The sequence below is a fragment of the Anomalospiza imberbis genome, chromosome 7, assembly GCF_031753505.1.
Source record: "Anomalospiza imberbis isolate Cuckoo-Finch-1a 21T00152 chromosome 7, ASM3175350v1, whole genome shotgun sequence".
In the NCBI taxonomy this organism is placed as follows: Eukaryota; Metazoa; Chordata; class Aves; order Passeriformes; family Viduidae; genus Anomalospiza; species Anomalospiza imberbis.
In genome coordinates, this window is record NC_089687.1 from 17,215,630 (window position 1) to 17,237,174 (window position 21,545).

The 21,545-nt window shown below is 35.2% G+C and overlaps 1 protein-coding gene across 4 annotated transcripts in view; it reads right to left on the bottom strand.

Moving 5' to 3' along the window:
• The window catches only part of LOC137477071 (prolyl endopeptidase FAP-like), a 37,563-nt gene that overhangs the window by 2,203 nt on the left and 13,815 nt on the right, over positions 1–21,545 (bottom strand). For 2 of the 4 annotated variants that reach the window (XM_068195682.1, XM_068195679.1), the window contains exons 12-23: positions 18,700–18,744; positions 16,916–17,020; positions 16,760–16,830; positions 16,107–16,160; positions 15,654–15,778; positions 14,425–14,472; positions 11,475–11,573; positions 10,691–10,760; positions 9,281–9,475; positions 6,814–6,868; positions 4,857–4,956; positions 1,838–1,902 (exon numbers count right to left, since the gene is read on the bottom strand). In XM_068195682.1, the coding sequence (XP_068051783.1) occupies positions 1,838–1,902; positions 4,857–4,956; positions 6,814–6,868; positions 9,281–9,475; positions 10,691–10,760; positions 11,475–11,573; positions 14,425–14,472; positions 15,654–15,778; positions 16,107–16,160; positions 16,760–16,830; positions 16,916–17,020; positions 18,700–18,744 (1,032 nt within the window). The remainder of the gene's footprint in view (positions 1–1,837; positions 1,903–4,856; positions 4,957–6,813; positions 6,869–9,280; positions 9,476–10,690; positions 10,761–11,474; positions 11,574–14,424; positions 14,473–15,653; positions 15,779–16,106; positions 16,161–16,759; positions 16,831–16,915; positions 17,021–18,699; positions 18,745–21,545) is intronic. The other 2 variants (XM_068195681.1, XM_068195680.1) reach the window with 2 other exon arrangements.

The following is a 21,545-nucleotide window of genomic DNA, read 5'->3' on the forward strand; positions in this document are numbered from 1 at the left end:
TATCAATCTGAGATTACAATCGAAACCATATATGTGGCTGTATATGTATGTGTGTGTGTGTGTATATATACATATATATATATATATATATATATATATGTATGTATATAAATCAGAGGGATCTGAACAACTTAAATCAAAGACCCAACGCCAGTTGTCTGAGGTTCAACAAGGCAAAGTGCCATGTCCTGCTCTTGGGTCACAACCACCCCTATTCAGCACTAGGGGCCATGTGGAAGGGTGGCTGGAAAGCTCTCTGGTAGAAAAGGACCTGTGGGAATTGGTTGAAAACAGCTGAACATGAGCCAGTGCATCCCCAAGTGGCCAAGATGGCCAGAGCCATTCTGGCCTGTACCAAAAGTAGTGGGGCTAGCAGGACCAGAGAAGTGATCACCCCCCTTACTGGGCACTGGTGAGGCCACACCTCGAATCCTGTGTTCAGTTTTGGGCCCAAGAAAGACGCTGAGGTGAAGGAGTGTATCCTGAGAAGGGCAGCGGAAGGTCTGAAGAGTGAGTCCTCTGAGGAATGGCTGAGGGTGTTCAGCCTGGAGAAGAGGAGGCTCAGGAGGGACCTTAACATTCTCTATGACTCCCTGAAGATATGTTGGCCTCTTGTCCCAGGCAACAATCAACCAGACAAGAGGATAGCCTCAAATTATGCCAGAGGAGGTTTAGACTGGATATGAGGAAAAATTTCTTCATGGAAGGGGTTGTCAGGCATTGGAACAGGCCTGACAATCACTCAGGGCAGTGATAGTCACCATATGGGAAGGTATTTAAAAGACATGTAGATGTGGCACTTGGGAGACATGGTTTAGTGATGCACTTTGCAGTGTAAGGTTAATGGCTGGACCGGATGATCTCAGAAGTCTTTGACAAACTAAATTATTTTGTGCATCTGTGATCTGTGACTTTGGCTTCAGGACACGAATACCTAGAAATAAATACTGTTTTTTTCTTACATCGTTTGCATGTGTTCTGAAAAGCACCAGCAGAAGAAAAAAATATTAATCTGCACCATATTGATGAGATCTGTCCATAAAAGGTCCCTGTGCAAGCTTGGCTTGCAGCAGGCTGCTTTCTGTGCTGTCACAAATGTCTCTACACTATCAGGAACAGATTTGATATTTAGTGTCTTTTCTAAGGGCCAATTCATACAAAGAACAGCACTAGTCATGTCATTCCCAGAATGCTCTAGTCCCTGGCTACCCAGACAGTTCCACTAGGGATGTTTGGTATTAAGCATTTCTGTTCTTCAAGCTGGGATGGAAATACATACTGAGAACACAATCCAAATCTTTAACAGGAGTGTTTCCACTAAGTGCTTTGGATGCTAATTCAGGCCTCTCTGTATCCAGAGCTGGTGTGTGTGCTGCTAAAGGAAACCACAGACTTCCTACCAATGTGAAGAAAAGAATGGCAACCTGTTCTAGGCAGGGGAATCTGCTCTGATCATTTAGTATCCTTATGATCTTACTATCAGAGAGCAAAATTTGGATGAAGCAGTTTGCATATCTCAGCTAACAGTACCAACCAATACCTTATTAACATCAACATTTTAATCCCTCACACTTCAGTTCTTTTCTAGGCTAATGGTTTGCACTGGCAGAACAGTCTGACTTGTCTAAGTAAGAAAATAAGGACTTCCATTTAACATTTTTGGGATTTTTAAATACAAACCGACAATTAATTATGGAGATAAGAATTTCATGGCAGTAGCTTTGTTACAAAAGGACTGTACCATGAGAGCTGGTGGGCCACTTTCTTCACAGTTCCACTCATCCATAGAAGTGTGATTCAAATTTAAGGCAGATTGGCACAGAAACAGAATTCTCACCTTATAGTGCTCAAGATTATCGGACTTTATAGGAAGACCCATAAATCGTTCTGTGTAGATCGATGCTGAAATTAAAGAAGAAAAAAGCTATAGATAAAGAAAGTGCACCTATTTTGTGGCTTCAGGGACACATAGGAAATTAAATGATGCTTAACTGTGTCTGTTCTTGGTTTCCTCATAACACACCAAATTTACACTTATTTTAAAAATCAGCAATGAAGGCTAATTACTTACTGTTCTCCAAACCATCTTTGCAGAAATAGTGGTTTTATACTTATCTAGGTTTTGGGGATAAAGGTAATGAATTGATACAACTTTATGCTGTTGCATTGAGCTCCAGAAGCCAGTTGAATAAGGCAATGAGCCAATAAAGGTGCATGGTGGAAAGATGACACACTAATTCTGTTACTGCAAAAAGAGGAGCTGAGGATTGTATGTGTATTAACAGTAAATATGGATATGCATGTTGTCATTTTCCTATTGAATGTATATATGCAACAACTAGAGGGAGCAGGAAAGGATGCAGACATGAACTGAAAAGGTCGCCCATTGTTTTGTAGGTCTCTGTTCAATTCCTTTTTCTAACTACAACAAAGACTGTTAACAAATTTGACAAAATAAATGTGAATAACTAAACAGTATCCATCACCAAGAAATCCGTAGAAACATCTCTCTTTGAGCTGCCTTGGTATTTGTACTTTAACTAGGGGCTGTTATGAAAATTTATGGAAAACTGACACAGCAGCTGCCACTACCAGAAGATTACTTTCTTTATGACCTTGCCTCAAAAGAGGAACTGACACATATGGAGCAGTCAAGCTGCAGTATTACAAGGACTTTATATATTTAAGCAAGTCAGGGCTTTCTGACAAAAAGAGTTGTCATCTTTCCCTCTCAAAAGACAGGTGATGGCCATTGTAATCATTAAAGAATTGGGATTGTCTATCTTGTCCAGTTTGATACAGTGTATTAGAAAAATTTTGTTAAAAAATAGAAATGAGAATCCTCCCAGGAAAAGAAAATGAATCAATATACTCTTGTTCCCATAGTTTATTATGTATCATTTACATGTGCTGCCTCTGAGAGCTAAAGACGTGGACTATGTCTCCCAGATAAGCCAAGCAAGGCTTCTGAAGATAATTTGTAATATAAGTACCAAAAAAAATTATCCTATCTTTTATCAAAATTCTTTATCATTCCATGAAAACAGAAAATGTGCAATATTTGTTGTCAACACAGTGTCAAACAACCATATTGGGCTTAAGTTTTCAATAAAATAGACTCTTTCTGAATGGCTGACATTTCTACAGTATTCTGAGCCAATTTTTCCACCCTGTTCTACCAGTATAGCTACAACAAGTCCACAGAGGTCAGCAGAATTGCATTATAGTGACTAAGTGGAAGATTCAGCTTGTCAATTATTGAGGAAGGAAAAGCAGATGAATTTAAATAAATTTTAATTAAACAGTCACAGATATAATACTTTTAACTATACATTGTCCCTGAATGGAATCTTCCTTTCCATCTTATAGCTGTTCAGCTCTGACTCAAAATGGAGGGGGGTGGGACAGCTTCTGACAAAAGATTATGGTCCAGAATCTCATCTGTGCATTTAAAAGAGGGTTGGACAGAATTTAGAAGCTCTAGGGGCCAGTACATCCTGCGACATACTGATACTACTCAGAAACTCAAGGACGTAACATCCTGTAGTTTTGCCCCTAACACAGTTCACCCTAATGTTAACATGATCTGTTTGCCAAAACTTATGACTCATGACTTCCTTTGGTTTCCTTCCTTCCTTAGTGGAGGTACATTTGCCTGATTGGATTTTATAGTGTGTTTTCAGCAAGATTCTTTAATTGCCACCTGAAATTCAGCTGATGTAGAGATTGCAATGGTCCAGGTCTAATCTGCTTGAACTTTAAAACTTCATTTGAATTGTGATGCTGGGACGAATTTTTATAACCTATCTTTTATTAAGGGACTTTTGCGAAAGCAATGCTTTATTCCTGCATTCTGGAAATAATTTTGTGATCATGAGTAAAAATGTCTTTAAAAAATCTTGATGCCAGTGAAAACATGAAGACTATGCTTCCTGTGTCATACAAATATTTTCCCCTTTGTTTGCAAAACACCATAAATACAAGGAATGTCTGTGCTAGCAGTCAGGGAAGGAATCTTTCCCATTTAACCAAAATTTTTTCTCATAACCAAGACTTCTTAGAAAACGACCATATGCTAAGTAAATGTGTTCAAAGTGCTACATTTTACTCATTGAAAATATTCATGCCATGATTTTTTTTTTACACTAAGGTTCCTTAACACCATGCCAAAAGCTTAACAGGTCGGCAAGTATGTGCCTGCTTTATTCACACAGGAAGGTCTTGGGAATATACACCCAGTGCTGTTTCCTCTCAACAGTTTGGAGCCTAATTCCATAAACGTAAATAAGAATATGTATTGTAACACAACAATACAGGTGTGGCTGAGAAACATTTAGAGGGAAAAATATTTAATTAAAAAATATTATATTGAACACAATAGTCTTTCTCTTTTTCCACTGCTTTTTGCAAACAACTTTGCAGTCATAAGAAATACTGATTCCTGACACAGGTCATCTGTGATTTCAGAAGTTGAAATGTACTATGATTCTGTTGCTGGCAGATAAATCAGTTCAGCTGTTTCTGAATTCAGTGATAATGCTTTAATAGGACTTTAAGGCAGATCACTCCTTAACACCAGTTTACTGAGAGGGCTTTATGCACTTACTGTTATAGAAGTGCATATGGAATTATCCAGACATACTTTCTTTGTGACAAAATCAGTTCCAAACTGCCAGTTGCACTCAGTTATTTTCAGCAAGAAAAACATTAAATTTAAGGTCTTAAAAGTTTTAAATCTAGGTAATTTGAATGTCTTTATATTTCAAATTGCCAGTCTCCTGCAATGATTTAATTTAAGAAGTCATTAAATGCTACATCTTGCTTTCCAAGTCAGTATTTATGACAAGTTTCCATACCGTAATATTCCCAGCTGGAAACAGGAGCCACAGCCACTCCGCATTTAAATACTCCACTGCCAGATCCAAGTGCCAAAGAAGTTACATAGCCACCATAGGACTAGGAGGAAATCACAGACAGTTTAAAATTACTGGTGAAGTATCATTCTGTTTTCTGAGTCAAACTCATATAAACTAATTCCAAATTAACTAATTTGCTTTGCACGCATGGAGGACATGCGTTAACAAAAGGTTGAGAGTTTTTTGAAATGAATTTATTGATATCAAATGGATCTGATGTAATTTCTTATCAGAGAGATTAGACAAATTTATCAAATAATTTCTTTTTTTGCTGCTTTTTCAATGTTTATCCCTCCTTTCATTACCACTTACAGTCACAGAGAAACTGAATTTCATAGCGTCCTTCACAGCAATCTAATGCAACCTATAGCTCAAAACAGGGCTAACTTCAGATGGAAATGATACTGATTGCAGTCTCATCCATAGTACCCATCCTCTCCACTCCATCTACTTCAACAGTGATCAGTATTTTCATTTTTTTTTCCTAAAACCAAACAGAAATTTTCCTTCTAGCAGATTGTTTTCAATGCCTCTCATCCTTTCAAAGTGCACCTCCAAGAAGAGTTAGAGGTTTTTTTCCCTCCCTTAACAAACTACCTAGGTTTTGCTAAAGATTAGCATATTGAACTAACTCAGTCATCAGTACAAATATACTCATCTAGTTCAGGATGGAGCAATTCCTCCCTATTGCCTGCCACTGTTCTCAGTATTTTCTGGCCTGATTCTTCAAACGGGGACCCAGAAAGGAAGAATAAGTTCACAGCCATAAGAAGGGTAAAGCAGTAAGTAATCCTGGATATAATAGATCTGTGAAACTGAATGGGGCTAGTTGCTGAGACAGAAAAATATTGTAAATAAAAAGCCTTTGGTTTGGCTCTCCACAGGATGTGGAACTGAGGTCGGAAAAACTCATATAAGGTCTTTGCCAAATAATGGGTTTCTGTTTACTTTTGAATGGAGGAAGGGATAAAAATATGCTGTGTCATGAAAAATTCTGAAGATTACTTCAGTAGCATAGGAAAGACTAAGGGAAATAAGCAGAATTATTAATTTTTTTTTTTTTTTGTACGGGAAAAAAATATTTTCTTGAGACCTTAAATTACCTAATGTCACTTTAGAATTATTCACTTCTAAGTATCTGTGTCATTTAATTTTACCATATGACACCCTTTTATTCTGGTGTTACAATAGTAACTGTACCAAAGTAACTTAAATATTGGTTGGTAGAAGCTTCATAGAAAGATTTTAGCAACTCTGCTCATGTGCTGTCTAAGATGAGGCAATATATCTGCCTATTAAAGGTTCTAGGAGCATTACAAAGAGAAATACATGAAAAAAGCAAAGTTGAAAAATAGACTGGCTAATGATTTGGAATGACTTCCGTACTGCCCAATTTTTCCATGTCTCGATGAAGCTGTCTATGTTGTAAACCCCTCAGACCCAGATTCATCCCTGATGACCATTGCAAAGCCAGCCAAGTACACAGTGATTCAGGATGATGCAGGGGTCACATTTTCTGATGAGAGATAGTCATAGGACTTTTCTCACTATTTTAAACTCAGATCAGAAAGGACAATACTTGAATTTTGACAGTAAATCCCTAAGTTAAAAGTAAAGCCAATTAAAATGTCTTAATTTGGCTTAACTTCAAGTCCAAACAATGTATTAGACATGAGCTTTTCAAAATTCCCTCTTGAGCTGCCAAAGATTCATTTCTGGGGGCCTGAACTGTAGCAATTGCATGTATATAAGTACCAGCAGGAACTATCCCCTTTGGCAATACCATCACACATTGCAAAAGAAATTTTATATATGCTTAAGACAGAACCCTTAAGAATAAAAAAAAGTTATGCTGCAGGATTCTTTAAAGATAGATATAAAAACTCCAATCACTTACCCAGCCCCATATTGCTATTCGTTTCTCATCAATAAAGCCCATTTCTATAAATTTTCTGTGGAAAATAAAACCACAGAAATATATGCATTATTATAAAAAGTTGCTAGTACAATAACAAATTAGCAAAAAATAGTTTTTCTTGCACTTTTTTCCACACATCCCACTGATTTGAGCAAACTGACAATCAACATAGCATGCCTGATTTCTACAAAGCATCAACTATTCAATCAATAGGTGTTGAAAGGGAAGACAAAGAACTTTTCCTGAAAGAATAAAAAATACCGAAATCAATGCTTTCATAATAACAAGCTTTATTCCACTGGATGAGGATCATTTTCATTGCTTTAGTGCTAAAGGTGCTGGATTACCATTAACATTCAGCCTTTATCGTGCAAGATACCCAACATACTGATGTCACAGTGAGGTAATACATTGATTTCTCTAGAGGAACAGTATCAACTTCTGAAGAGATTAGGGACTCCCTGGAGAAATAAGCTTTTTTATTTTGTGCCTGAAAAGTAAAAAGCTCTTATGGCTATTTTAATAAAAAATAATAATGAAGGAATCATCTATTAATGCTCCAAGTAGGTAATAAACTTGAAATGTATAAAGATGCAAAACTTCTTATGCTCTCACTAAGCAAAGAGAACCAGAAATATTAGGCCTCCTACAAATATCCTGCATCAGAGTGTGGAGACTGTATTTCCAAAGATGCAATAGCAACAGCAAAGAAAAGAGGATGAGGCAAAAGACCACAAAGGGTTGAGAGTGACAGATAAACACAATAGCTTCAGACACACATCAGGACACATAGTATTTACTTATATATTTCTATACATTTATATATTTACTTATATAGTTATTATATTTATTACTTATATATTTACTTATATAGTTATTTAAGAGGACAAGCCCAAGTGATTGACAACACCCAAAACACTATCTGGGTGGGACAGAGTTAGAAAAGCCAAAAAATTATTCAGTTTTGTTATATTACTGTCTTAATCCCCAGGGCTCCACCTACAGTAAAAAACCCTCCAAGAACTTTCCACTAGAGTATGAGGCTCTTTAAAAATCATGCATCTTAATCCATGTGTTAGATCAGGAAGATGGAATGCACTACATTTAACTGAATAAAAATTAGTCTAGGTGCTGACAGAAAACTGGGAAGTGTAAAGTCTGAGGTCATTTTTTCATGGCCTGTCTCAGCAGATTTTGCAACTGCAAAATCAGTTTATGTTCCCTCTGATATTCTGTCTGAGTGATGATTCAGAATAATATAGAATAATTCTTCTGATATTTTGAAATATGCCACTCCTCCTAGTTTCAAGATATAAAATAAAATAATAGAATAATAGAAAAACTTGACATGATATACAGCTATTCTGTTTCATTTATCACTGAAAAGGACAATAGCACATTTATATTAATAACATTGAGGAGGATATGAATTATCACAAAGCAGAAAGAGGAAGGAACAGATATCCTTCTCACACACACTTGTAAGTACAGGCAGTGCTCTCAAACAAGCAGAGAAAGCTGTGAAAACCTGGCTCACTACATCCAATTTTCAGCTAAGATACTCGAGTATCTTCCTCAAGTCTGGAGGAAATAGGGTATTTACTGTTGCACCTGGAAATCTATCCATCAATCTGTCTCTGATCTCTCTGAAATCTATCCAATCTATCTCTGATGGGCCAAATTCCCCACCAAAGGCTAGGCTAAACTCCTGCCTTGCAGTCATCTCTGTGGGGTTCAAACACTTCTTCAAATGCTCACTTTAGCAGTGCTACTGCATCTGTAAAATTAACAAGACAACCTTTCTTTGCCATCTTCATCTTTCACTTTCTCTCAAAATCTCTGCATAGGGAACTGGTTTCCCTTGGAACACTTTAAAGTGTTTTCATGCAAAGGAGCAGCTGTTGGGAACACTTATCAGGGGACCTCAGGTACTTTCTGTTCTTAACTATCCTACAACAGCATAGAATGCAAGTTTGTGACTAAATGACCTGTAGAACATTTGTGTCGGTTTCAATTTCGCTACAAACTTTTCATTTGACCTTCAGCTAATCAGTGAGGTAAATCCCTATGGATCTCTGGCTAAACTTTATGGTCACTGAGGTAGGCTTGCCCTATAGGAAATAACTTCAGAAAAATGGAGCATTGGCTTAACTTTCACCACTGACAATTGTATTTCTTTAGGTTTAGGATTGAAGCCTCTGATGAGTCTCTTATGGAATACAAGTGGTAAGGTCCAAATGTGGACTTAGTGATGTATGGACTTAATATACCAGACAAAGCCTCATTGACATCAAGCAAACACTAATATTTTATTTTTACAGGTGTTGTTGTCTTATATCCTGGAGACCTCAGGTCTTCAGAAGGCTGAGAATTCTTTGTATTTCTTTCACCTTACTACTTCTTAGTGTGCAAATACAACAGCTATACAGGGAGATAATCTACTTACTTAACTGCTGAGATTTGGTCCTCAACTTCATAGACTCCAAGTCTTCGATATACTGCATGCAAAATCTTGTCACCTTGATAAGCTGTGCCTCTGCCATCCACCAGAGCAACAATAATTCCCTCTTTGCTTGCAAGATAGGTTATCCAGCTAATGCTAAAGGTTTCTTTTACATTCTGACTGCAAGGTCCTCCATACCTGAGGAAGAAAATTCACACATTTTCAGTCATACTTACAAATTTATAACTGGTTATTGGACACTGGACTATAGCTATCGGCACTGATGACATTTCCTCCACGTGTATTTTGCAAAATTACTGTGGTTCAGAGAGCTCAGTAGACAAACAATTCTACTACTATTTTCAATTAGTGATGAGATTTTGCTATCTAAAATCCATTTTAATAATGTAGGTCTTATCCCTAAGAGAAATAATTAGTTTCAGCTCAGACTAAGGGGTGCAGTATCAGCTGCTTGTCCTAAGGGGAATCCTTGGAAAAGCCATCTCTCAAAGATTCAATTCTTTGCTCTCTCCAAATTCCTTAGCAGTAACATCCATTTTTGGTGCTTTTCTGCTTTTTTGCATTTGATTTCCACATGCAGTCAGTAATGCCAAAAAAAAAAAAAAGCAAGATTAAGAAATACAGCTCCTTACACTTTTTGGCTATCCCCAGACCTTATTTTTTTCAGTACGGAATATCATGTGCTGTTGGAATTGTGGGCAGAACACACCCTGTATTGCTGAAGAAACAGAGACACTCCTCATGAGAATGGCCTAATGCAAATTACACATTTGACCTCAAGGACAGGACTCTTCAACTCTAACCTTCGAACATACTTAGCATTCTTGGACCTTTGGATCATCATTGGTTAATAAAAAAATGATATAATTGTTTATTACACCCACTCAGCTCTCCTTTCTGCATATTTTTTTTCTTTCTTTTTTTCACCACTGCAATTTTTATTGCTTTTCTGCCTGCAATAAATTCTGTCAAGTGCTCTCAACAAGCAAGTCCACATGGCTTAATTTTCTTTTCATCTTAAAAAATGAAGCAGGCTTTTGTATTTTTTCATATTAGCAAAGCTGAAATCAATACTTTCAGACTGCTTCATGATAAACAGAAGGAGCAACAGAGCTAAGATCTACAAGGAGTAACCCACATGATTTTAGCCTTTCTCTTTCTCTGAGAAAGTAATCCTTACCATGCTAAGATTAACATTAAAATCCTTATCGATCTCCATTGGGATGAATTTCTATTCCAGAAATACAATGAAAAACCACAAAAAATGAAACAGAACCAAGTAGTTTTGCTTTTGCTTTATAAAATGTTACAAATGTCCCAGGTTTTGTTAAATTAGAAAACGTATGTTTTTTAACAAAACAACAAGATTCAAAGAAAGGAACAGTTACATACACCTGAATAAGAAGAGGGTACTTCTTGGATCTATCAAACTGTGGAGGTAGAAGCATTTTGTACCACAAAGCTAGAAAAGACAAATTAAAATTAGATTCTTAATGGCTGAAATGATTCCTTTAGGCATAATCCAGAGTCTGGTGTAACAGTACATGAACATGAATCAGCACATAGTACACAATGCACAAACTGTGAATTACAGAACTGATGCAATTAACTGTTTATACTGAACTGTGGAAAAGCCGCTTTGAAGAAACCCACATTAATTTAGCTACGCTAAATTATTACTTCATAAAAGTCTAGGTTCTCAGTTTTTCCAGGTGGCTAGAAAAGCATAACCATTTTAAGATTATCAGATATTAGTTTTGGAAATTTTACACTGATTTATTACCACAGGATACTGTTGGCAAGTAACTACTGAAAAGAACAGTGCAAGCAAGTCAATATAATGCATAACACATGAACAGCAGTTTACATTTCCCTTTTTACTACCACCATATTTTATTGTTTTTACACAATATTTAAACTCTTTACCAATAGTATTAAAGACTTTTTAAAAATGTGCATTGTGAAACAAATGTATTTTAACTACTATTTTACTGAGAGTACCCTGAGGCACAGACAAATCAGCTGTTATTGAACACGGCAGAACCAGGCCTCTTCTTCCCAATCTGAAAGGCCAACAACTTTGTTCTACAGAAAGACAATATTTACTCTAACAAAATTAAGGCAAAACATTAAAACGGTAAGAATAAAAAGCACAATAAAGATGTGTAGTTCTTACTTATACCATCCACTTCAAGCTTATTAATTTCTTCTTTTGGCAGTCTGATATCTTGCAAAGCAGACTGCAATTCCCAATTGTCTTCCAATACTCTGAGCTCTAAGTAAAAGAAATGCCTGAATTATTAACTAATTTATTGTTAATTTCTCTTCTGTAATTAAGATTCCTTTACTTTGTGTTATTAGAACAGAAAGGAAATTTGTGAATTTTACAAGCAGAGTAATGAAATCCACTCAGACACTTCTAATTGGGCTTGATCACATAGCTGAATGAAAGAAAAGCACTGGCATTGCAGTGCACAAATACTCGTTAGATTTTTATAGGATGTACATTTTGCAATGCAAATCATTTCACATGTTGCCTCTGAGTGTTAGAGTCCCGCATGTTAAGAGGAAACAGCTTTCTCCTGCAGATCCCTCATCCCAGTTTTGTAAAATGGGGGAGCTAGAAATGCAAAATTCATGGCACTGTGCAAAACACAGTCCTGTATCTCCTGTATCTCCTCTCTTGCTTATCAGACTAAGGTCAGTTTAACCTCCAAGACCCTTGGGCAGTGTGGTCAAGCACACGGTCCTCAGGGAGTATCTTGTTTCTGGGTAATGCAGGAAATTCAGTTTCTCAAGGGGTTATGGCAAAGCTGCATTTAACCACTGTACAATATGTTCCTACACAAAGACAGCAGACTTACCATCTCACTGTCCTTATTACTGCTCACTTAGTAAACCTTTTTTCTTTCTTTTTTTTCTTTTTAAAATCTAAACAGTACTAACATGTATCGTTTTACTTGCTTTAGATTAAATTCAGTTACATAATTTAAAAGTTACTGTTTAAAATTTAATTAACTTACAGGACAGATTGCAGAACTTTATATTATTAATCCATTGGTTCTTGTTTATTTATGTGTTTTCCCATGAATAGTGAAGGATGAAGAATATTAGAAACATAATGGAAATCTGTGACTTTTAGCTTCACTTTCAGAATGAAAGAACCTTTCAAAACTACAGGAGATTTTTCTTTTTTCCTTTACCTTTCCCTTCTCCTTGTTTCTGGAAATGTTCAAAAAAGTACAAGAAGTATTCTTCTCTCAACATATATTGAGCTAGGTAGTGCTTAGGTCATGCCAGAAATATAATACTGGAATTCGTTCTTTCAAAGTACTCTTGACAAGTTTTGCAGATTCAAGTGAGTTTTTTTATGGCTGAAAGATCATCCTGCTTTTGGATGCACATGCAAAGTCAGCTGAACCCTTTTCCAGCCTCCCCTCCAAACTCCTGAAACTTCCCCATTACCACAACTAAATTGTAGGCATCGTGGAAGGAACTTCCAAACTGATCTATGTCAGTTTAACTGTCTCCTAAAATTCATGGGTGATATAGTTTCAAAATGCTGCCAACTGCAATGAAAATGATTTACTAAAAATAGTTTTGCACCACAGAAGAGATTATGAAAGCAAGGAACTGAAGGAAAATTAATTCTAAAAAGGTAATGAAGAATTTAAAGAGAAGCCTGAATTTGTTTTTATTCCTGAGAATAACAACACAGAAGAGGGAGGCATGATGAAACCAGTGGTGAAAATCCATTACAGGAAACTGTTCTCTGCTGCAGAGAGGTTAAGAAACACATATTTGCAGTTGGGCACTTATCTGCATTTCAAGCGATGCATAGTTTGATAAGATAGTATGGGCCCTTTACATAAAAGGTAACTGAATCAGAAAAAACAGAGAGGTATAAAAATGGATTAAATATAAAAAAAAATATCCATCCATGCATTGTATTTAAACCTTTAAATCTATTCAAACCTTCTGCAAAAGAAATACAAGAACACAGTGTTTCTATACCGTAAGTGCAATAGACATGTTAACCTATCTTCTCCATTTGCAAAGATTTTTAAGTGGTTGAGTGGTTGTAAAATATGATGTACCAACTGCTACTGGAGTCTAAACAATATGATGTTGCAATTCACTGACTTCTACATGAATCACCACAGATTAAGTTAGTTTAACAATATTGCAGCATTTGTCTTCCTTATGCTTTTGTGTGTCTTTTGGTCAGACAACACTCAGTAAACAGTGGTTTATCAATGCAGGCTGAATTGTAAGGACCATTACAACTATCAGCTCATTTCCACTGATTACTGGGAAAGGAAGAGAAAGCTAAATCTCAGAATTTTGCTAGTTTTCATAACATTCCAGGAATTGAAGGCTTAAAGTTGGAGAAGAACTTTTAGGGAAAAAATCAAGGGACAGAGAGAGAAGAGTCACTGCAGAACAATTAATATTTTCATAGCTAGAAAGTTCCTGCTTGGCTTGGTTGCATAAAGTCTTCACTAACAGGCTAATTAAAGAATAAGGGCTCTGAATGTTTCTTGCTGAAGATCAGACTTTGTATCAATAATTACACCTTGTCTGAAGCAGTTATTTGAACTGATCATCTGAAAGAGCTGCTTTTCTCTGATATCTCTACTGATGGCTGAAGAAGTCATTGATCCAAATTCTAATTAGTACAGCACAACAGGTCCAATTGTAAACTCTAAATAGTACACTATTGTCTTTTGTTTAAGGTAGTGTTGCCTCATGAAAAAGAAAGTCTTATGTTCATCCAAATGAAAAAGAATATTCTGGAAATCACAATAATGTTTTCTACAAAGTTTGACTCAAAATTTGGTAGACAAAGAGTTGCCCATGTTCGTTGTCTCTCTACTGTGTGAACAGGAAAAACAGCAGGATGCTATGAAAGTGCTGGACTCAGGAATTGAGATAAATGCATCAGTGTGTTCATTAATGTTTGGATTTTACTGATTAACAAATCTAGAAAGACACTAGTTATTTTAATACAAAACAAGATGAAAGACTTCTTGATCACAATCCTAAGTATTGTATTAGAAGACCATCTGGATTAAAGGTAAAGGAGTATACCAATTGCTCAGAAATAGGCAGGATACTTGCAGTACCTCTATCACCATGGTTCTCAAAAAGAGTAGAAATGGGAATCCCAGGACCTGTTGTAAGAATGACAAAAAGTCAATTTACAATTTGAAGCTGGAATTTGGTGATGCAGTGTGTATTACATTAACAATGATAGCTGACAGGAGTTAAAGGGCTCAAAGCTGACGCAAAAATCTGAATCTTCTCTGCTGTATAAGTCCCTGCTACAATACATAAGGTACTGTGTGTACAAAGACTTTTTTATCTACAGGCATTGCTCAGCAAACAAAATAGAAGCAACTTTAAATCTACTAATGCTTCCTCCTGAGAGATGAAGTGACATCTAGTTAATACCTGAGATGTGATTACATAACGTGAATGCAGAACTAACAATGTGAAACATTCTTCTGAGAACATGTCACATCGTATTTGTGAAGGTGAGTGCCTTTCACATGGTGATGACCTTACTGACTATTTTGTGCAAGAATGATTGAAAGGTGTTGTTATTTGCTACATTTGGTTCTCTCCTCAACAGAAGTTCTAAGGAACTTTTCAGCTGATCAGTTGGTGCAGAATCACAAGAACAGTAAACTTTATACGGAGTACACAGAAGTAAAACCTTGGATCCTTTTCCTCTTTTTTTTAGATTGTGATGTCACTGTTTTTGAGTACAGCAGTGGAGGAAACCTCAGATCACTGAAATCAATTTATTACAAAAGAGCTAAGACTTCCTTTAATAGTTGTGTCATGCGAGTGGATTCAATGATCACGTATCTTGAACTGAATTTTTCTTAGATAATTTCTTAAAAATGTTCTCAGGTGCTAAATAGCCAACATATATAGATGACACAGGTCTTAATTTCAATTGGGAAAAACAGTAGCTTCTTACATCTAACTTTGATCACATAAACTGGAAAAGAGTATATGTTTCTAAATCCTGTTCTGGCTGCTGCAAGAAAAAACATGGCTCTCATGAGCTGGATTAAAATCTGTTTTGTGATATTAAGGACGTTCACAAATTCATTTTTAATGCTCAAAATCCCAAGCTTTTTGTTGAAAAAGTTAAAAAAATCCTGAATATATATGTATTTACTGAAACATCACAAAAGTTTCAAACATGGGAAGTCTCTTTCCTGGTTATTGTGAAATTTCTGTGAGTCATACAAAAATCATTTGGGATAATCAGTATTAGCTACAGTACTGATAAAATTTTAAAGAACAACTGATTATATGTTTGGTCCCATGCCATACATACCATAACAGATCAAGGCATAATACTTTGAACGTTCACTGAATCTTGCTGTATAATACTGGCATCTCTCTTTCCTTAAATTGCAAGTAATGCATTGTTTTCTCATAGGTTTACTTCCAATGCTGATTCTAAGAGAAAAGTCAAACAAAGCAATTGTTATTTTGCTAAAATTAACTTTACATGTCTCTCTCATATTCTTGGATGCAGGCCCTGTACTTTCAGAACTGTTAATTTAAAAATAAAAGCTTGGTATTTTTATCATTTTTTTCCCAAGAGTATATTTAAATGCTAGATGTCATTTCTCTCAATTGTCAGACAGAATCTGAGGTTAAGATTTAGTTAAAATAGCTTGTGAAATTATACATTAAACATCTTGAAATGAAATTGTTTTCTTGACAAATCCAGAGAAATCTTTTATTAAGCTACTGTCATTAAGATCATGTTGATAACACTTACTTGTAAATATTCCTTCTTCCTGGATAGCCTTCAAATTCATTGCTTGAATAGAAACTGCAAATTCATTTATATGTTAATAAATAATCCATTAAGTGATGACCTATGAACAAGCATCAAGATGAAAAGCTGTCTTGGAAGTTAATTTAGACTTTTTGAGATTTCTGCATGCGATGGAAGAGTAGTTAAGCTTATATACCTTTCATCTTAATAAATCTTTGCTCAGACTACGATTAGGTGACACATAAGCCATATAAATAGGAGTTCTATCTTAATTCTCATGAGCTAATCTCTCCAATTATGTAAGCTGTTTCTATCTATACAGTAAGCTGAAACGGAGATCATAAAAAGACAAGTAACTGCAAATTGTATGAGGGTTAACCACATGATTAAATTAAGTGTTTTTAAATAAACCTCTCTAAGATGGGTGATAAAAATAAATAGAAAATTGAGGGCAATTTGCAAAGAATCTTTCATAAGTAAACCATGTTTACAAACCTATGCAGTGTCTTAGCATACAAATTTGTTGTGGATGCATTCAGATAAAAAACAAATTACACCTAATTATTATCTGATGAGCTAACAAATGGTGTTCCAATGATTAAGCATTGCTTTTACTGACAACACTCACAACCTTTTTATTTCATGACACTTACATTGCATCATTTGTTACTCTGAAAATGTATATTGCCTCCCATTTTCCACTTGTAACTTGGATTGCATTCTCCTGTGTAGCAAGACATTTAAGTTACTGAATATTGTAGAATTATTTCATGACAGTAGATCAATGTAGAACACTTGGCTTGACTTACCACAGAGCCATTGATGTAATGAATATGCTTATAACCGTTTTTGTCACTAAAAATTTTGTAGTATGAACTGCTGTCTGATGTAAAATATGGTGCAGAAACAAAGAACTGAAACAACAGAAGAAAAACAGTAGATGAGACTAAGACTGTCCAAGCTGTATAGCAGATTATACTACACATACTAAAAGTAACAAGACTATTTAATCAGTTCAAATGGGACAAACTACTTTGCACAGGTTTGTACCTGTGATATTCAATCTCCCTGTGATCACGTTACAATTTCTTTCATTTTGAATTTCTTCAACTGATAACGTAGATACCTCAAGAACATCATAAATGAGCTCTCTACTTGTAAGTAGAATAATTTGTATATTCTGAATGACCTTTCTTTAGTTCTTTAAAAACAGGCAGAAATTATTTTTTAACAAATAGGTGTCTGAATAAAGCTAATGTTGCCAGACTGAGTATTCTCTGGACCTCAGATTGTCTGTTTCACTGAGCAAGCACAGCATCAAAGAAATGGCTATCTGAAGTTTCGCATACTATTCCACTAATTTTAAAGAACAGATTATTCCAGATAAGATCATTCAACTTTTTCTTCCTTTCAAAGAACCACGTCTTTACTAAAATTGTCAGTCAAGATTAAATTACTGCAACTCTAAATTTTGTTTTCAAAACATGAAGATATGAAGATATAGGAATGACCTGCAAACACTTCAAACATAATCAAACATTCCTGAGTGAGTATATGTTTTGAATAATATTAAATCAAGCTCAACTAGGACTTGTAACTACAAGTTAAATTCTCCTGGAGACTGTATCTGTGATTCCTAATACTTGAAAGCCTATAAAGGCAAAAGCTGGGATTTATGCATGTGTGTGAATTCTTTAGCTCTAATAAAAATCTGTCACCAGAACCTCAAGTGAAGTGTCAAAAAAAAAGGACCCAGTAAAATAACTAATTTTTATAAATATATGATCTTCTCATTAAAACATCTCTGAAGAGACAGTGCACTGAAAACTGAATCTCATTGTTAAGTTCACTACAGGATATTCAGGCAGTGAGAAGTTCATACACTTGATTCTGTTAACTTCCCCTGCCTGAAAGTAAATATAAGCAACACTACATATTCACTGTTGGAATACAGTCTATATGACTGTAAGTACTGATCTCATGCTCTTACAATTTCCTTGCAGGTTTGTTTTTACTGCAAGTTTCCAAAGGTATATGGTTGTCTAGGGTTACTGGGCAGAGAAAACATCTTTGGCTAAGAGGTAACTCCAGAGAAGTATCACCTGCCATTCTAAGGAGCATATCTCACCTTGAATGTTCCCCCTTAGCTGAAGATGTGCAGCACCTGGCACTAAAAGTGTTCTGAATGGACAGATTTTATTCTTAAGATACTGAGACAGCCCATTTTATCCCTTGCCCTAGTGTCACCAGAGGAATTTTACATCTATTGTTAGGTTCCAGAATGCTTCTAAGGATTACACTGCACTGTAAATCTACCTCTTTTCATTACTTTCCTCCCTTCATTAATTTCTGTCTCGACCAACTTTCCTGTCTAGTCAGTTGGTCAGGACCGAAACAGGTTTGTAAATTTAGAAAGCAGGTAGCCAGATTCTATGTCTAGCACAGCATCAAAAGCCTCAGCCCTACAGTGCAACAAGTCTAAGTAGTGGTGCTGTATGTCTCAGAAGGGTGCTTCATGTTTCAAAACACTGATGGGAAGATGCAGAAAACTGTAGCTTTTAACGGGATTAAAATAGAGTACAAGAAAACCTACTCCGCCTGCCCATCCTGTTTGACTCTCTTCTATGTGCTGTTGATTCTGAAAAACAAAAGCAAATGTACACTCTTTAAGAAGACTGAGTTTATGGAGATTCAAAATCTTCAAATAAATCAGTAGCTGCCTGTAAAAAAGAATTTTAAAATATTTGCTATGAAGGTTCAGGGAGTTGGAGGTTGTCTAAGTAAATAATATTGCTGTATTAAAGTCATTGCATTAATTAAACTATTGTTTTTAACAGCTGTCATTAGACATAAATAAAATTTAAAGCAATTATGCAACTTTTTCACTGAAAACAAGAATGAAAAACTACTTAATCTCATTAATATTTTGGCAAAAATCCAAGTAAAATAATATCAGGAATATTAATACTAAAAATTCAGTATAGATTTTCTTTGATTTCAGAGATGAGACGTTGATTTAGAGCAGTGGGTGATGTGACTAATAGGCATTCTGAGACTATGAATATAAATTTAGAACATCTTAACTCCTTTTTCCTAAAGATGATTTGGAAACAGACTTATCTGAGCATGAATGATGCAGCTAAAAGTGCTTTTACATTTGTACTTATGTTTTACTTGTAAAGTTTCTAGTGATATATTTCAAAAATCTGCATTCAATCAATGTATTTCCTTTTTGATCTTGCAAATTTTTCTTTATATTGTCCATTCAACACAGTATTTCTTCACAGTCCGAAATAAATTTAACAAATTTGCTTTTTAAGGAATATGATTTGTATTTCTTACTCTCATCATAATCTCACTACTATTTAAAATCATGTGTTCTCCCTTCTAATTTAATCCCCACCAAGTGACTTGAAGAAAAGTTGCAGGTCCTTGTCCCTTAGAAGATGAGTACTTTGCAAGGGCTCCACTGAGCTGCTAACTGAAAAGATGGATTTTATTTCTTTTTAAGATAATAAAAATGGAATGTATTGTTTTATATCTGCATCCTAACATTATTTTCCTTTCTTTAAATTAAAATTCAGATCTCGATCCCTAATTTAAGTGTATTAGGGATATACTTAAATTCTCTCATTTGAGTAGTCCCAATTTCACAAAGACATGCCTACCTTTTACTCATATGAATATTTCCACTGCTCATATTGGTTTCTGTGGTTTAGTCACATGAGAAAGAGTTGAACATGTGAACATTTCTTATGAATCTACACTTTGGGAACAACTTGTAGATTATATTTTCTTATTTTTTTCAGATACATAAAACATACCCTGTTTATTATACATTAGAGACTCAATGCAATCTGAATTCAACAAGAGAACTATTTTTGCCAAAGGAAATGTTCAGAGATATACTTTCTGATGGCAAATAGAGCTAATGCAGCAGTCCCATCTGTTCACACTCCTTCGATTGGCCATTTGTGCAAACTTTAATGTGATAAAAGCATTGTATCACTGTATAAATATAGAATTATAGAAACGTCAGGAGTGACTCCATAAATAAGGTTTCATGGAGAAATGCAATTAAACAAGGATCATGAACAAAGTCCTGAAAGATGTTAATTGGTCTGGTCTGGTCTGGTTCCAGCAAAGCAATTAAGCACATGCTTAATTTTAAACACATAAACAGATCTACTGAAGTAAATAAAACTGGTTATGTGCTAAAAGTTAAGCTTGTGTTAAAGTACTTCACTGGATTGTGGTAGAATCCTAGAAACCTTATATGTTTTTTTATTTCCATTAAAATATGTAATTATTAAAATATAGCTTACTTGCAGGCAAGGTAGAGATTCAGTGTTAAAGTACCTATAAACTGGAATAATTACTTAGGAAATGTAGCAAATGCTACATGAAACATGTTTTTTCCCTACTAAATTACAGTATTTCTCTGTGGAATACTACTTCAATGACAATGTTTTTGAAATAACAGGACCTTAAATTCCCTTTAAATTTGCAACAGTTTTCATGTAAAGAGGAGTAAAAATTATTTCCAGCTTGAAAAGGCTGTGTCTGTTAACGCTGAATTTATAATTTATCAGCTATACAGAATGCTTTTATAAATATTCTTGCCTTTTATTTCCAATTAGTTCAAGGTTTCATCTAATGCTAGTTTTAATAGGTGTTCTGTACCATGAACCCTAAGAACAAGACAAGCCAAAAGCACCAATACTAAAAGACAACAAATGAGATCTCTGTGCTAGAGTTACTGAAATTCAGGGGTGTCTTTCCTTCAGGATCTATATGAACTTATCTGTGTGTGCACTCTTCAGGCTTTACAAAGCACTGCTCTGTTCAGCAGAGCAGAGTCTTCTTTCCCAACTGACTAAATCAGAGAATGACAAATTGAAACCAAATGTAGTTACTGTTGCAATTAGCCTGAAGTTTTCTTTTCAGATCTGATTGTGTTTCTGAAAATTTGCCTACTGTCTAGAACTGTATGGTTTGATAAAACAGAATAATTTCTTCTTCCAGAAAAGCTGCCTTACTGCTAGTGTATGTTCTTTCAAATAATCTAACATTAATCTAAAAGGACATGATTTAGTAAGACTTAGTATGGAATTTCAACATGGCATAATAAGATTTCCTTTAAAAAAAATACAGATCTTATATAGTTTCACTTTTGAAGATGCTAACACAAGAAGGAAATAAACATTACTGAAAGCCTCTCAATAGTATTTAGGTGGTGGTTGTTCTTGTTTTGGTTGTTATTTAAGTCTCACAAAGAAAAAATGTAGTGATTTTTTTTCCTAGAGTAATTAATATTTTTCACCCCTCTTCCAGCAATTAAAATACTGAAAAAGGTATCACTACTAGTAAAAGATTATTGTGATAAAACACTGTAAAATATAATTATGGCAGGGATTAAAAATGCTAATTTCAGCAATT